This window comes from Dama dama, chromosome 7, assembly GCF_033118175.1.
Source record: "Dama dama isolate Ldn47 chromosome 7, ASM3311817v1, whole genome shotgun sequence".
Taxonomy (NCBI): Eukaryota; Metazoa; Chordata; class Mammalia; order Artiodactyla; family Cervidae; genus Dama; species Dama dama.
The window spans coordinates 30,867,310-30,883,855 of NC_083687.1; the positions used below are offsets into that span (position 1 = coordinate 30,867,310).

Sequence of the window (16,546 nt, forward strand, 5' to 3'; positions counted from 1 at the left end):
GAGGAGGTTCCTGGTCTCCATTTCATGGCAGAGACCCTCTTATCTGTGTTACTCTGCAGCACAGGTGTCCTCTGACAGAAGAACACCTGCCTGGCTATAGCCTGAGAGGATTTCCAGGTGGAAGACAAGCCAAGGAGCAGAACGATGTGGGCAGCAAAAAGGGGGAGAGGAAGGAAGGAGCTGGGGAAAGGGACAGACAAGGTAATGACAGAAGAGAAGTCGATCCTGTTTGGAACTCAGAGCATTCCTGAAGTGCAGATTGCAATGTCCCCGCAGCGAAGAGGGAGGCCAGTGAATGTGCAACTCAATGGATGTGACATCCCCAAGGACTGATCCTTGGACCAGCCAGGCTCTTCTGCATCTCAGCCAAGATGCAGTGTCCTTCAGAAGGGGTTTCCTAGAAGGAGGAGAAAATAACTTGAAAAAGCTGTCAACATTTTCTGTCATGAAACTGTTAAACCAGAGAGAAGACAGACCCTGAGGAGTCACCCAGCATCAGAGGTGAGGCCCGGAGCAGCTGCTGGAGGGAATGAATGAACGGATGGGAAAGGAGGCAGTAGTAGTGGGATTCTTGATAGTGGGGCTCATAGCTGGGGCAGATCAGGCAGCAGATTAGAGCGCCTTCAGCTCCCATCGCCCAGGAGACATCCCTCCACCCAGGCTTGCCAGTCCCGTCCTTTCCTCTTGGATTTTGATCCCTCAGTAGCCCCCTCTTCCCCTTGCTGCTGCTCTCTCTCTATTTTGCTCTCAGCTTATAAGAAAGTGAAGAAAACTTACTTAGCTCTTCAAGAAATTGCCCTGAAAACAAAGAGAAATAGGTGATGAGCAGAAGATGACTGGCTCCTCCCACATCCTCCCTGTGGACTTTGTAATCATGTCCTTCCCCCCTTCCACTAAGACAGCCCTCAGATCTCAATAAGTGGTTCACTTCTTGGATTCTCTGAGGAGCCTGGGGTTGGCCATGGGGACAGAGCAGGAAGGACATTCCGGCTCTGAATCTTGAACCCTGCTCCCATCCACCCTCTTTATGTTTCCCATTCAGGGCTGGCTTGGTCCCTCCAGCTCAGCGGTCCCGTCTGCGGCCCCAACACTGCACCTGCTAGTCTGCGGTGTAGCCAGTTATAGCAGATGATCAAGGCCACCAGGGGTCCGAGAACTGGCACGATGACAAATAGGGTTATCTTCCAGCAGGGCACCATCAGGAAGTGAGGATCTGAATTATTTGCCACAAAACAAACAGGATTAACATGTGTCCCCGCCTTGTATCCCACCCACCCCCTCCATTTATTATTGCCTTTCTTTGGGATTGGGGGTTCTTAACCTGGGTCCCAAAATAGTTTGGATAGAATCCAGGGAGTTCATGAATTTGCATGAGAAAAGCACTACATTTTTATTTTCACTAGCTTTGAACTGAATTTAGCTTTTTCTTCCTGAAAAAAGGACTGTAGGTAACAAATCAGTTATCAGTGGTACCTGTGACTTTATCACCAGTGGAACAGCATTCCCATCAGAGTTGTTTCTGAAGTCTCAAAATACTGTTTATCAATATTTTGAAATACCAGATTGTTAGACTTGCCACTACATTTTATTATTTAATCTATAGTTTTGTTATTTAAAGAAACATTGGTTACTTTAATCACAAATTTGTTTATATTGCAATAACTTTCAAAACAATGGTATTCTTTGTAATCATATGTGTTGTATTTTATGTGTACATTTCAAAACATTCTGGGAAGGGAACGGTTCGTGAGGCTTCACCAGACTATTGAAGAGTACAGAGTTAAGACCTTTGTTATTTGAATTCTGTAAAACAAAGATCTTGGTCCTCCCCTTTGACTGGAGACTGTGTGTTTTTTCCTACACACTGATTAAATGCCAGGGTGGAGTCAGGGACACCTCCAGCCTTCAGAAGCAAAGGCAGTTGGGGAAGGCTGCTCAGGGCAGGGACCATATTAAAATTTCTGCAACATCCACTCAACAAGTATTTGGGTGCCTTTCTGTTGTAGGCACTAGATGATCTGCAGTGAACAAAAAGGACAGAAACCATGGCCTTGGGCCAACCTTTTTTTTCTTCCCTGCTGTGTGGCATGCAGGATCTTAGTTCCCCCACCAGGGATCAAACCTGTATCCCCCTACAGTGGAAGTGCAGAGTCTTCCGCAGTGGACTGCCAGGGAAGTCCAGGCCAACATTCCAGGGGGGGTGTCTTCCCTTTCCCCACTAAGTCTTCCCCGAGGAGTCAGTTACTTATTCTGTACTCATGAAAACTCATTTTTCCTCGTGATTTGTCAATGATGTATAAGTACTTTTGTTCGCCAGTTAATTTATGTGTATGTATCACTTCCCCAACTAGACATCAAATTGATGTGCAAAGACTCTGTTTACCTCTCCTTTGTAATTCCTAAAAAAGTAAATCATGTACGTAAAGTATTTGTAATTCCTAGAATGAGTTAACATTGGGAAGCTGTTAGTTATAGTACCACAGATGAAAGTATGTGCTTGTGAGCTCAGTCATGTCCAACTCTTTCCGACCCATGGACTGTAGCCCACCTGGTCCCTCTCTGTGCGGTTTTTCAGGCAAGAATACTGAAGTGAGTTGTTATTTCCTCCTCTAATGATCTTCCCAGCCTAAAGATCGAACCCACATCTCCTGCATTGCCAGCAGATTCTTTATCACTGGGCCACCTGGGAAGCTCTAAGTGTTATTAATTAATAATGCTATTATCTAACCAATCTTAGATGCAGACAGTGACATTCAAAGAAAGAACAAGAGAAGGAGAAAACCAACCGGGAGCCGGGGGTCGTTTCGTCCCCAGGTGTCAGGAGTCTTGTAAACACCAAGCTCACCTGGGGGGCTGGGTATCCCAGAACTTACCAAAAGTCCGGTGGAGATTCTCTGAAAGAAGAAAAAATGCAAATGAACTTAGTAGTGCACTTGCAATGATCCTTTCTCCTCTGAGCCTTTGTTATTTAATCACTTTGAATTGTTTGTACTTGTAAGTGGTGCTCGATGATGGAGGAAGGGAAGCTGTAGGATTTTACTTCTGCTCTCCCTGAAGGCAGGGAAGAGGAATGAAACTGTACGACTGGCTTTAGGAGTTTTCAATAGTGAAGTTCCTGCTCCAAGGAGCACAGGGTGTCAGGGCAGAGGCAGAGATGGTCAGAGAAAATGACCATTTCAGTTATGAGGAAGGTCTGGGGAGGGAAGGTACCTGGAACTCACCTATCTCTGCCCAGAGTTTTCCTAAAATAGAAAAAGGCAACATTAATTCTACCGCAGGCAGTAGATGGGGCCCTCCACACCCACTGCCCTGGGCCTTTGTGCAGGCTCTTTTCTCAGCAGCCTAGGAGCATCCTTAGCGTGAGAACCAGATTTGAATCACGGGCTTCAGGCTCATTCTTTGGCTATTGCCTGGGTTAAAGAAAGTGGAGAACCTCGGCAGACAGCAATGTCCACCAACACCCCAAACCAACTGTTACCTCCCCCACTGCTCTCTGCTCCTTTTCCTGCTGGTTCTGGGGTCACACGGGCACTCCACCTGCTGGGCTGTCAATTTGTTAATCTAAAGCTACTTCCCATCTGGAGGAGGAAAGAAGGAACTAAACATTTAGTTGAGCAACTGCTTTTTGACCGGCTCTGTATTAGGCACTTTACATAACACTGTCCCCTACCTTCTAGGAGGGAGGGTGTTATCTCTGCCTGAAACCGACCAGGCAGCTGAGACTTGGAGGAGGGTTCTGGTCATTGAGCAGGACCCAAACCCAGGCTGCCCAATTCCACTAGTCAGGTCCTTTCTCCTCAGCCATGTGGGTGAAGAGGTTACTGAGTATCTGGGACGAGGACATGGGGAGAGAAGACCCCACCAATGTCACCCCTACATATACTCCAAACCCTCCTTGCTGCTTTAGCCTCTTAGGAAGGGGAAGGGGAAGGGGAAGGAGGCCCTATAGGCTTTGGCTTTGAGAACACTTGGTGGAGGGGAGAAGTCTTGACATGAACGCTCTTGGGCACAAGAGGCAGCTTCAGACAGCTGGACCCCAGTCCTCGGTTTGTATGGAGAAGGAGTCCCTACTACGTGCTAGGGACTTATACTTAAGGTATCTTTGCTTAAACCTAATAACACAGATCTGCCAAATTCTGAAGCTCATGCTCTCCCAGAAGGATGAGCTGCTGTGTATGGTACAGGGGCCAGAAAATAGGGGTTTCAGTTTGAGCTCTGCCACTTACAAGCTGTACCAGCTTGAGTAAATCTCTGAACCACTCCAAGCCTCAGGTACCTCCTTTGTAAAATGGGGTCATTACATATCAGCCCTACCTCTTAGCGAAACTACAGGTCCTGTTACCTAAGTGATATAAAACTTATCATTATGGAGTTCTGAACCCAGGAGTCCCTCAAAAATAGATGTCAGCTGACCAAGCTCCAAGAGGTCAGGCACTTCAGGGACGGTCCCCCGCCAGCCGCCCTCCAGCCTGTACCTCGGAGTCTGCGCTGCAGGCACAGGAAGACGAGGCCCACGGTGATCTGCAGGAGGAGCACTGGCAGGACCGCGATGAGCACCAGCACGCCGGGGTTGATCCAGTAGAAGGGATCTGAAAGGCAGAACCGGGGAGGCCCAGTGCTCATCCCCAACACCCAGCACAGCACCCAAAGGTGACTCAGAACTGACATCTGAGCTTAGGCTTAAAGGAAAAGTGGTTGTTTCCAGGCAGGGTCAGTAGTTTAGAATGACGGGAGTCTATATATTGGCCAAGTCTTGGAGAGTTTTGAGAACCACAGAAGGGACTTAGATCTGACCCTCAAGGTCACGGGGGTACCCTGAAGGATTCCATGATGAGGAGTGACAAGATCTGACACACTCACTGACTGCAGGATGGGGGGAGGGGGGTGGGGGGGGGCAGTCAATTAAGAGGCTATGAAAATAGTGAAAGTAAAAATCATGAGCCTGAACTAGGACAGTATAGGAAATCCAGGTGAACTTAAAAGGAAAAAAAAAGGTCTTTTTAGTAACTTTTAAACTAAAATGTAGTGTTTCTTTCAATTATGTTTGTAAGTAACACTCTGAAACAATATGAACAGGACCTGAGACTTTGTCATCCCTAAAAGGCACAACTATTTTCATATCACAGTTGGTGCAGAAATCTCAAAATATCACCTGTGTTCACCGTTTTGAAATGACACTCTGATTAGGGCCACCTCATATCTTATTTAAAGGTAACCTGGAGCAACACGATTTTGATAACTATTTCAGTACAGGTATATTATTTGTTTCAAATATCCTTCTGAGAAGGAGTCTGTCGACTTTACCACTCCGACAGAAGAGTACACGACACAAAGAAAAGTTCAGAATCTCTGTTCTGGAGATTTTGAGAAAGTGGAATCCATGGATTTGGTAGATGTGGACTGGAAAGGATAGAGAGGGGGTAAACTTTGCCTTTCTGGCGCCATCTAGTGCCCATTTTAGAGTCTGCCCTTCAGTGCCTCAAAGCTCTCCCCGTGTAGTCTCAGCTTGCAGAGACTGCGCTTTTCATTTTGTTCTCTGCTTTAGGGGGCTGAGGGCTTCCCTGGTGGCTCAGTTGGTAAAGAATCCGCCTGCAATGCGGGCGACCTGGGTTCGATCCTGGGTTGAAAAATCCCCTGGAGAAGGGAAACGTTACCCACTCCAGTATTCTGGCCTGGAGAACTCCATGGACTGTATAGTCCATTGGGTCGCAAAGAGTCCAACAGGACTGAGCGACTTTCACTTACTCACTTGGGCTAAATAAAGATACTGACATCAGGGTAGGCATTAAGTCACAGCAAAAAACCTCAAACTGGTTTTTGAGAAGGAGTCAAACGGACCCCTTCTCAAACTGGTTTCTTAGGTAAAAATACCACCCTTCAAGCTGCAGTTTCATGTTCTTGTCTGTTACTGTGTCCCCCAGGAGAAAACACAGTCAACTCTGCTTTCAGAGTTCTTATCAGAAGTAACCTGGAGCAACATTATTTAGCAATTACATACTTTAGTTCCTTTCTTTGTACACGTTTTATATTTTAACAAAGGGTTAGAATCACAAAATGAGAGAGAAGCAAACATTGTGAGACTTCTGATGTAAAGAGATAAGTGAAGTATATAGCATCACCTACGAAATATGGCTGACAAAACAAATCAGATCTGAATCTGATGGTGCATATTCTCATCTATGAGTTCACAGGAAATAAAGGGTATGGAACACCATGTTGAATAACATGGGAATGACGTCGTGGAAAACTCTACAGGGTGAATACTTACCTGTGGATCTTGTTTGGATTGGATTCAAGCAAACCAACTGTAAAAATGTATTTATAAAATAATCAGAAAAATGTGAACACACACTGGGTATTAATAAGAATTTCTGTTAAAGTTTAAGAGATGTCGCGGTAATATTTTGGCTATGATTTTGTTTTGTTTGATGAGTTTTTCTATTTGAGACATACATTCTTGAGGATTTAGCATGACATGATAATATTTTGGCTATAATATACATATAATATATATATAATATAATAATATAATATTTTGACGGTAATATTTTGGCTATGATTTTGTTTTGTTTGATGAGTTTTTCTATTTGAGACATACATTCTTGAGAATTTAGCATGACATGATAATGCTGTCTAGGATTTGCCTGAGTAATTCAGCTGGGGAGTAAGTTGATGAATGGGGTCGAGTGAAACAGGTTGTCAGTCCTTGGGTCATAACTGCTGCAGTCAGGTGATGGGAACTGGGAGGCTCATTATAATAATCTCTCTACTTCTGAAAGTTTTTTACAGTTTCATAATGAAGAGTTTAAGAAAGGTTTAGAGACAACTAGTAATAAAATCATAAAAGTGACAAGGAAAATATAAAGTTGGAAAGTGAGATTAGAAACTCTTTAGAGAAAAAGGGGAGGTAATTACACCTGAGAATCCCATGGACAGAGGAGCCTGACAGGCTACAGTCCATGGGATCACAAGAGTTGGACATGACTTAGCGACTAAACAACCAATTACACCTGAAATTTGGCAATCACATACTTACCGCATTTCAGTCCTAAATTTGTCTTGGCTTCCTGGAAACAGGCTAGGTGAGTGGTCCCTTATAAAATACTCTTTTTTTTTAAAAAAGACTCTTAAGCATGCAGATTATGAGACAGGAGGAAGTGGGTTGTATTATGGAAATCTACCCAAAGGAAAACTTTCTCCCCGGGGAGTTTTTTTTTTTTTTGAGGGAGTAGGGATGGGAAATGTACTGGGGGAGGCAGTTTTTGAGCAAGGAGGAAGTTATTGAACAGGAATAAGGAAAATCAGCCAACTGGAGAGGTCCTCACTCTTAGACTCCCTTGCAGGTAAAAATCCCCCAGTGAGAACAGCTGTATGAAGAACATTCAGTGCTACACAAAGCTATTTTCACATGCCTGAAATCCCTCTGTAGAAACAGGGCTTTGTTATCCCACATACAATGCCATCTTCTGGTCCCAGCACTGCGACAGTGGCCCTTGAGACACAAAAGTGATCGATTGTCCGATGTTTGTGCTGCAGGTGGGGAGGAGGGAAGGAAAATGACCTGAGGCTCTGGCCTCAGAATATTTTTGATCCTCAATTATATAGCAATTAACTTTCAAATCTCCGCCTCCTTGTACACATCCTACCTCCCCAGGGATAGATAAAACAAAACAAAATTTCAAAGTCATCCATCACACATAACATACTGCAATGAAATTCTGGAGAAAGGAAGCAATGGGGGTAAAATCTATAGGTAACATCTCTTTCTATGAATTTATTCAGACATTTTTTCTGCTTGTTTAATTCACTTGCAGCTATATTTATCAGGAATATGTTCTTCAAAAATGTACCTCATCTACAAAAACACCACAAACACATCAACCGAGGAATTCATTGTAATAGGATTTGATCAATTTGACCCCTTAGGAATAGGGCTCTTGTTTATAACAAATACACAGAAAGACAATACAAAGCAAAAGAAGAAGGGGAAAAGTCCATTTGGATACTTCGATTAACTTTTAGATAATTCATATTCCCCTCGAGTAGCACAAAATAACCACAAATTGATTATTCTGGATCTTGCTGCCTGCCTTTATCATTTTTTTTAATATTTAAAATTAAAAAATTTCCCTAAGGATACCCACAAATACATTATATATACATTTGCTTTGTATATATATGTATATATACAAATGCATTATATATACATTTTTATATAAGTGGATAAGTATGATGATATGGATAAAGTTACAGTCCTTTTTCTTTTTCAGTTGGATCACACCCTATCCTCCTTTCCTTCCCCCAAAGTGAACCATATTAACTTTCTTATGGATGTCTTTTTATATGTTTCTCTGATATAAAACATAAGGTTTTGTTCTGTTCCCTATATTCTGTAGCTTTCTTTTGTTATCCAACAATACCCTGTGAAATGCCTCCAGGCTGTCTGGTATGGCCCTAAAGCAATTTTTTATGTGGCTCCATGATTTTCAGTATATGGACAACAGTGTTTACTCAGTCACTCCCTACTCTTGGGTATGGACTCTGATTCTGGCTTCTTTCTCATGCAGAATAATGATGTAGCAGACATCGTGGGCATAGGAATTCCTATGTACTGATGTGTGTTCTCTATGGAGTTAATTCACAGGAGTGAGCTGTTTGGGTTATAGGATTTCATCTCAACTGAGAGAATGATCAGAGGCTCAGAGGAAGGTCTTGGCCATCGAACAGACAATACCTACTGATAGATGCACTACTCACCTTCCACTTTCAATTCCATGGCTGCCTCCTCTTGGTAAGAGTGATCTCGGAAGAAACAGGTAAAACCTCCTTCATCTGAGAACCTCACATTCCGGATCCTGAGGGTCACCTTCCCCTCCCCAATGGTCTCTTTCAGCAGCTGCGTGCGGCCCCGGTATTCAGGTGCCTGCTCTTCGTCTTGGTCCTTGCCATTTCGGTAGAGATGAACCACCCTGGAGAAGGGGGGCCGATACCACCCCACCTCCATGCCTGTAGCATTCTTTCCTGGAGATATGCGACAGGGCAATTCCACTTCATCCCCCACCAGCGCCCGGATGGGGTGCCCTGGTCCTATTACTCTGAACTGTCCTGTCCAAGACACCAAAGAAAAGAAACTGAGCGTCAGAGGGAACCTGGACAAACAAGTCCTTCGTGGGAAGGAAGGGCTGCTTCAAACAGGGAAAGAAGAAGGAGCTTGATTTTTAAATGGAATTCTAGAGCCAGGGAGAAGCTCAGTTTTTCTTAAAGGTCTCTGGTTGGAGAGATACCACAAGTTCCCTGCATAGACCATTCTAGCCAGTGGCCATCCCAGCCCATAGGAATGTGGCCAAACATTGCACAGTTTAATGGTCCCGTGGGCCTTCCTATTCAGACTTGGCCAGATTGATTCTTACTCTCCCCTTAGTGGTTTTGCTTTGGTCACTTCACTGCTACCACCTCTCTATCACTTCTCCGCTCTCTGTCCTTGTTCACACCCTGGTCCCAAATTCTTCTCTGAGATCACCCTAGAGGTGGCTCTATTTTCTTCTTCATTTCCTCTGTTTCTTCAGCCCTCTCTATAGCTCCTGGACCCTGCCCAGACATGCTCCCAGTCTGTTTTCATCTGTGGGATGTATCTCCTCGTCAGACTGGGAGCAACTGGGAGACGAGGCTGCTTTCTCCATTAGACCTGCAAAGATTTCCTGAAGGCATGCATAGGTCCCCTCTGTTAGGTGGTTCCTTGAGGTTGGGACTGTGTCTTCTGGGAGCAGGGCTCCTCTGTAAAAACTTATTAGTGTCTGATCAGGTGGAACAGAACTCTCAGAACAGAACTCTCAAATGTGACAAGACACTTCAACAAACATTTATCGAGGTTTACCATGGGACAAGTGTGACTAAGCATTTTATATGTTTCATCTCATTGAACCCTGACAGCAACTCCAAAAGGTTGTTGTTATGATAATCCCTGTTTGATAGGTGAGAAATCAAAGCTGGAGAGATAGGTAAGAACCAAGTTCAGGGAGAGCCCTGAGTTAAGGTCGCATGATGGAGTTGGGGTCCCTTCTGAAGGCTGTAGGTTGGCACTGAAGGCCTCTGAGGGGAACCATGTCAGCACATCTATGTTTCAGAAAGATCACTTGCAGGCAACTTGAGGATGTGTTGAAGGAGGTGAGCCCGGGGAACTAGCCTTTCTGTTCTCAGAGTCTCCCCAGGGCAGGAATAAAGAGAAATCTTACCTGCAGAGCTGGAAGTCAACTGGAGGAGGAGGAAGAGGAGGGAGGGGAGACAGCTGGGCAGAGAGGAGCTCAATAAACTGGCCATCTCCACTGTCGGTGGGGACAGAGAGCCCCTGCAGCAGGGTCAGGCCAAGGAGAGGCCCTTGGGGTGCATGTCCCCACCCCTGAAAAAGTCCTAGGGGAGGATCGGGGAGGGCAGAGCTGCCCTGGCCCTGCCTCCTCCCCAGCAGAACCACAGCTGTGCTCCCAGGCACGGCCCCATGTCATCCCTGCCAGGACTTACACAAAAGGACCACAGAGCCAGGGGATGACCAGGGTTTGCCTTCCCCACCCCCTCAGAGCTGGAGCAGAGGCTGCCTGGTACTGGGCCTTCCTCCCCCACTCCCTCCCAGGGGAGCGGCCAGCCTTCCAGGGGGCTTCTAGGATCTGACCTGTTGGGATGAATCACTCACTGGACCTCAGGCTGAAGCTTGTCCAAGTGATCTGCAAGGTCTCTTCAACCCCTCGCCTCTAGGCGCTAGCCAAGGGAGAGAGATCTGTGTTGGATTTTTTAAAAAATGAAGAAGAAACATTTAGACTTAATTTCCTATTTCTACCATCTACTGTCATCACCAGGCCATTCATTCCTCTTGATGTCTGACCTCCCTCTCTCTCACCACAAATCAATTGCCCTTCCTTATGTTCTGATGTGTTGCTTGGGTTTAGTTAGCTTCTCCCTCCCAAAGAATATTAATACAGTTTGGAAAGTCACAAGTCGAGTGTCCCAAGTTGATGGCCACCTGTGCTTGGAGAGGCAGACATGAAGAAAGTATTATAAGATCTGCAAAGTCAGTGACTGTCAATCAACACAGGCATTGAGGACAGATCAGCAACTAGGATGCATCCTCCAGCCGGCGCATCACTCTCCAGTTTCCTCCGTGTCACAAGGAAAGTGAGATCTGGGATGGAACCTGCGTGGAACAGACCACGGGGTCGCAAAGAGTCGGACACTGAGCAACCAAATAAACAAATAAGAATCCATTTTCCTTGCATTGGACGCTCAGAGCCCCAACCACCGGATGGCTAAGGAAGTCCCCACGAGCTAGGATTTGAAGTCACTTTACCTCTGAAGAGCTCACTTCCCTTGCCTCCATGCCCTTGACTGCCTCACATCTTTGAAAAGGGGGTGGGTTTCTGGAGCTGGGGTGACCAGTCCCTTGGATGACATGGTCTCTGGACAAGGGGAGAGAATGGGGAAATAGAGCCGGTGGTGTTGCCACTTACAGAAATCACTATAGGAGCCTCTGGGTTTGCTGAGCATGGGGTTGTGTCTAACAATAACCCTGTGCTGTTGGTCAGGCTGGTCGTGACAGTCAGCAGTTAATTGTTACTTTAATTTTGTGTGGCATATGTTATATGCTGTTACAAATATTCTTCAGTGGTCTCTTGCTCTCCTCAATAGTTTCCATTTGATCCACACCTCTCACCAGGTCTGATAACAGTCTGTGTACACAGTCATGTATGCAGAGTGACATGTTATAAATATGTTAATGTATATGTTAGTCAACACACTATCCGTATGTGAAATAGTGCTTACTCAATAATTGGGAGCTTACCTAGATGTTCCCTAATATCAGTACTGCGTAAGATTTTTTAGAGAATGTGTAAAATAAAGATCATGCACTGTTTGCTTCTTATGTTTACTTAATAATGCATGAAGTGAAGTGAAGTTGCTCAGTTGTGTCCGACTCTTTGCGAACCCGTGGACTGTAGCCCACCAGGCTTCTCCGTCCATGGGATTCTCCAGGCAAGAATACTGGAGTGGGTTGCCAGTTCCTTCTCCATAATAATGCATAATCCCACATTAATACATAATATAGCCCTCTTGAAGTTTTGAAAATGGATTCTTATTTGTTTATTTGGTTGTTCAGTGTCCGACTCTTGGCAACCCCATGGTCTGTCCATGAAATTCTCCAGGCAAGAATACTGAAGTGGGTTGCCATGACCTTCTCCAGAGGATTTTCCCAACCCGGGGATTGAGCCCATGTCTCCTGTATTTCAGGCAGATTCTTTACCATCTGAGCTACCAGCTACTAGGTTACATATAAATGTATTCCATTAACTTAAATTAATAAATATTTATTAGAAATCATGTGTGTCAATCCTTATATTAGGCTCTGATTGTAAAAGTTTCAGCAGGACAAAGAAAAAGTTTTTTTTTTTCTTCTTTGGCCCATATCATGAGGCTTGTGGGATCTTAGTTTCCTGATCAGGGTTGAACCTGGACCTCCTTCAGTGGAAGCCTGGAGTCCATGCCACTGGAAAGCCAGGGAATTTCCAAGAAGATTCTAGCTTTCTCTATGGTTTCACTCTTGATATGTCACAGTGGCTTTGTTTTTGTTTTTGCTATTTAATATTGCATTTCTTCAGGCATCAGGGTGAATGCAGGCCTTCCCACGTGCCTGGGGTCCTGTCCCTCCACTGGGCACAACACATGTGTATGCCTGACTCCACGTCTCTCCTGTGCCCAGGCTCCTGCTGGGGGGCACTGAGGGTGGCAGTGATTCCTGGGGGGAGTTGAAGACATCTGAAAACCAGTCCTGCGGAGATTAAGAAGCAAGATCAAGCTTGAATCTAGGCCCCAAACCCTCAGCACACGTTCTAGTACCCCATTGGACTTCACTTACAAAACACAAATGGAAAGAAAAGTGTTAAGAATTTCAAGACAGCGACACAGAGGGCAATTCCCTGGTGGCCCAGTGGATAAGACTCCATGCTCCCAATGCAGGGGGCCTGGTTTGGTCCCTGTCAGGGAACTAAATCTTGCATGCTGCAACTAAAACCAGAGCAGCAAAAAAAAAAAAAAAAAGATAGTGACACAGAGCATCACAGCCCAAACACAGTGTTCCCTCCTAATCATGGGGTCCTGTGCAGCTGCGCTGGTTGGTTGCTCATGAAGTTCACTGCCTTCTATACAGGTGCAGTTGTTCAGCTCAAAGAGCATGTACAGTTGCAGTTTTAATAAATTGCCCTGCACAAAGCTGTATACTCTGTACATGCGAACATACTATAGCTCAGCTTCCTCCTCTGCAAGTGGAGGAGAATGACATCTGTCCCATTAGGACTGTGAACAGAATTACAGGAAGGAACCCACGGGAACTGTGAATGGTACACAGTAAACTCTCTGTAAGTGCCCTTATTTGCTCTCACTTGCCGTGATTTTTTTCTTCTGGAGCTCCCCCTAGTGGTACAAATATCAGGCGGAAATTGATATTTTCCGCTTTTGTGGCCTTATTTTCATAGTACGCTGCTGCTGCTGCTAAGTCGCTTCAGTCGTGTCCGACTCGGTGCGACCCCATAGACGGCAGCCAACCAGATTCCTTCCTCCCTGGGATTCTCCAGGCAAGAATACTGGAGTGGGTTGCCATTTCCTTCTCCACACATGTGCTTAAACTGGTTTGCAAGTTCCTAGGAGATTCAATAACTGATAGACTGTAAAACGACTAATTTCTATTCATTTAGCCCAATGTTTCATGGGTCTACAGAAGAAATGAGAACACTGATCTGAGTCAAGCTGATGCAGGTATCCAGCAAGTGAGTCCTTGTAGCCAAAACTTTACGTTTTATCTATCAATATTTCTTCCATGCTTGTGTCTTCTTTGTTATTATTCTGAATTTCACCACCAATATTTTCATTTTTCAAAAAGAAAAACATTCAACTTGTTATGAATCCGGTGAGTCAAGCATTTAGGTTTGCTCCCCACCCTGCCCCCCACCCCATAAATGGGAATGAATTTGTGCTGATTTTAAGCAAAATGTAATGAGTTGTCCTATGGAAGAGGCGTTAAGCTGTTCTGAGGCTCCTCTTGGAGTAAAACAGGTGCAAGTCAGAGCTAGAGTTCAGTTCAATACAAAGGAGAATCTTCTCTCCATCAAACTGAGGGAGAGAGCTGGCATACCATTCCTGGATGCCAACTTAGAATGGCAGGTTAGGCTAGGTAACTCTAAGATGTTTTTCGTAGCTGTACGACCTTACGAGAATATACATTTTCTTCTTTCTTCCCCTCTCCTCCTCACTTCCTTCCTACCTCCCTGATGCCTTCACTTTTCGCCAACGCCCACTAAAGATGTTGCAGGTCAAGACCCAGGAGGCGCTCCCAGTCTGCCTCGCAACAGGTGACGTATATGGCTTTTGCGCCAAGAACTGGTTGCCAGGAGCCCTTGGGGGGCGGGGAATAAGGCAAAAGCGAGGCGCCCTCGGACCGAACAGTGACTTTCAGTTCCAACGGGCAAAGCTTTTCTTGCTCTTTCAGTTTAGACCCACCTCCCTTGGTTACCTAACTTCCTCCTCTGTCTCCTTCCTCTGCTTTTGTCCAGCCTGGATTAAGGAGCCCTTAAATGTTGCTGGGCCAATAGCTCAGGAGAGGGAAGATCCAGCTGGCCATTCTGGCACCTGGCCCAGTCCCTGAGAGCACCCACCTGCGAATGGCCCTTCTGTCACTACGCGGTTGCTCCTACGAAGGAAAACGCGGTGGCCATTTTGGAGCTGAGAGACTGTCTTTTTGTCCATCATCTTAGAGTCTGGCAATGACAGGTTTTTTTCTTTTTTTCACCTACCAGAGAAAACTATACGGAGAGAGAATTCTGTTCGGAATTCTTACAACTTTTTCAGAACTCCCAATATCCCTATTCCAGGATATGACAGACTCTCTCTCCCCCTCCCTCCCCCCCCCCCCCCTATATATATATGCCTAGATGCTCAAGTGCAAATTCCAGCTCCATACAGCTGATTGATAAACATGCCAGACTCCAGTTTACTACCCTGTGGGAGAATCTGTTACCTTGGACAGAAAAAGAAACCTCAGCTTCTTTAACTGTAAATGGAAGTTTTGGGGTTGATGTGAGGATTGAATGAGACAAGGTATGTAAGGTACTTAGGTCTGTGTCTGGCTCTCAAAGGCCATAATGACACCTTTCATGCAGGGCCTGCCTGGGCATAGAAAGTCTGGCCATGAGAGCAGGACTCTATCTTGTTTTCCCTTCATCCTCCTGGGCTGGAAGAATGAGGGGTACATAATAAAATATGGTTGTGTAAAGAATAAATGAAAAACTGGAATTTTCACCTTCAGATCGCCAGCATTTGTAGTCTCTCTTTCAGGCTGTGGGTTCTGCCTTCAGGCACCTTCTTGCATTGTAATCCTTTTAGATCAATATTTACACTTTTACTTGGTCTATGATCATACCAACTTGTTATCTCAGAAGTTAGTATTTTTGACTTTTGATCTTGAATCCTGGATTAAGGGTTTTGTGTGATGAGGAACTTCGGATGTCTGCTTGCCTAAGGAAGGAACTATTTTGAGGGGCAGGGATGACCCATGATAAATGGCTTTGGTTGCTTTTCAGGGGCCATATGTGGCTTACCTGGAGCCAGGATCTCCTCGCCCTTCCCCCTCACCTGTGCCATCCCTTAATATTATCCCCGGGACTTCCCTGGTCGTCTAGTAGTTAAGAATCCACCTTCCAACACAGGGGATGAGGATTTGATCTCTGGTCGGAGAAGTAAGATGCCACATGCTGTGGGGCAACTAGAGCCCAAGCTCAATAAAAAGAGAAGCCCACTTACTACAGTGAAGACCCAGTGCAGTCTGTATATATATGTTATTCCCAACCTCCACTTCCACAGCTTCCAAGACTTTCACAGGCACAGGACCCAAGTCTTTCTCTTTATGTCATCTTCCCTCCTGCTCTAGGAAAGGAAGACATTTTTTCCCACCAGTGGCAATCCATCTCTGTGTTTATCCTAGGGGACATTGATGCTGTGAACCCACAGCACCCGGCTGCTCAAGCATCCTTCAAGTGCCAGATGAGAAGACTGATATCTAGATTTGTTAATCAATCAAGTTGATTCAAACATATTCTTTCTTGTTGAATGAACGTTATGACAGGCACTTTGACTAATCAGAACAATTTGGTTCTCATTTGCCCTTGTCAGCAGCATTCTGAGTGGTTGGTGTTGCAAAGTCATGAGATATACTTTTTTCTCAGAAAAAAATGTTATGGAGACAGAAAAATATTATATTTGTATGTTTGACTGTAGGTTTTTTTTAAACCCTTTAGCCACGGACTTTATTGTTTGAATAATTGCAACTATTATTCTATATGTAAATTGTAATTTCTTACAAAACTCTATATTCCATATTGCTAGGTCACTTCATTCCCATTTTATACCAGATTTCCATCAAGAAGTAGTTTCCTAAATCACAGTCTGCCTGATTGTGTGTTGTTGTTGTTCAGTTGCTAAACGTGTCCAGCTCTTTGTGATGCCATGGACTGTA

At 45.0% G+C, this 16,546-nt stretch overlaps 1 protein-coding gene across 2 annotated transcripts; it reads right to left on the reverse strand.

Moving 5' to 3' along the window:
* On the reverse strand, positions 1–12,149 carry MOG (myelin oligodendrocyte glycoprotein). 2 transcript variants are annotated; one of them, XM_061147290.1, is made up of 8 exons: positions 10,233–12,149; positions 8,758–9,105; positions 4,476–4,589; positions 3,222–3,242; positions 2,874–2,894; positions 1,097–1,213; positions 778–798; positions 1–397 (listed from the first exon to the last, which is right to left on the reverse strand). In XM_061147290.1, exons 1-8 carry the CDS (start codon positions 10,315–10,317, stop codon positions 384–386), a joined length of 741 nt encoding a protein of 246 aa, XP_061003273.1. In that variant the 5' UTR covers positions 10,318–12,149; the 3' UTR covers positions 1–383. The 2 variants fall into 2 exon arrangements, with proteins under 2 accessions (XP_061003273.1, XP_061003272.1); XM_061147289.1 differs by lacking the exon at positions 1–397 and having other exon boundaries at positions 522–798; positions 10,233–12,146.
* Positions 12,150–16,546: the final 4,397 nt, after the last annotated feature.

Coding starts and splice junctions, on each gene's coding strand:
- MOG (XM_061147289.1), bottom strand. CDS start 10,317: ATGGCCAGTTTATTGAGCTCCTCTCTGCCCAGCTGTCTCCCCTCCCTC. Junction 3,243..4,475: donor CCTGCAGCGCAGACTCCGAG/GTACAGGCTGGA, acceptor TTTCTATTTTAG/GAAAACTCTGGGCAGAGATA. Junction 2,895..3,221: donor AAAACTCTGGGCAGAGATAG/GTGAGTTCCAGG, acceptor TTCTTCTTTCAG/AGAATCTCCACCGGACTTTT.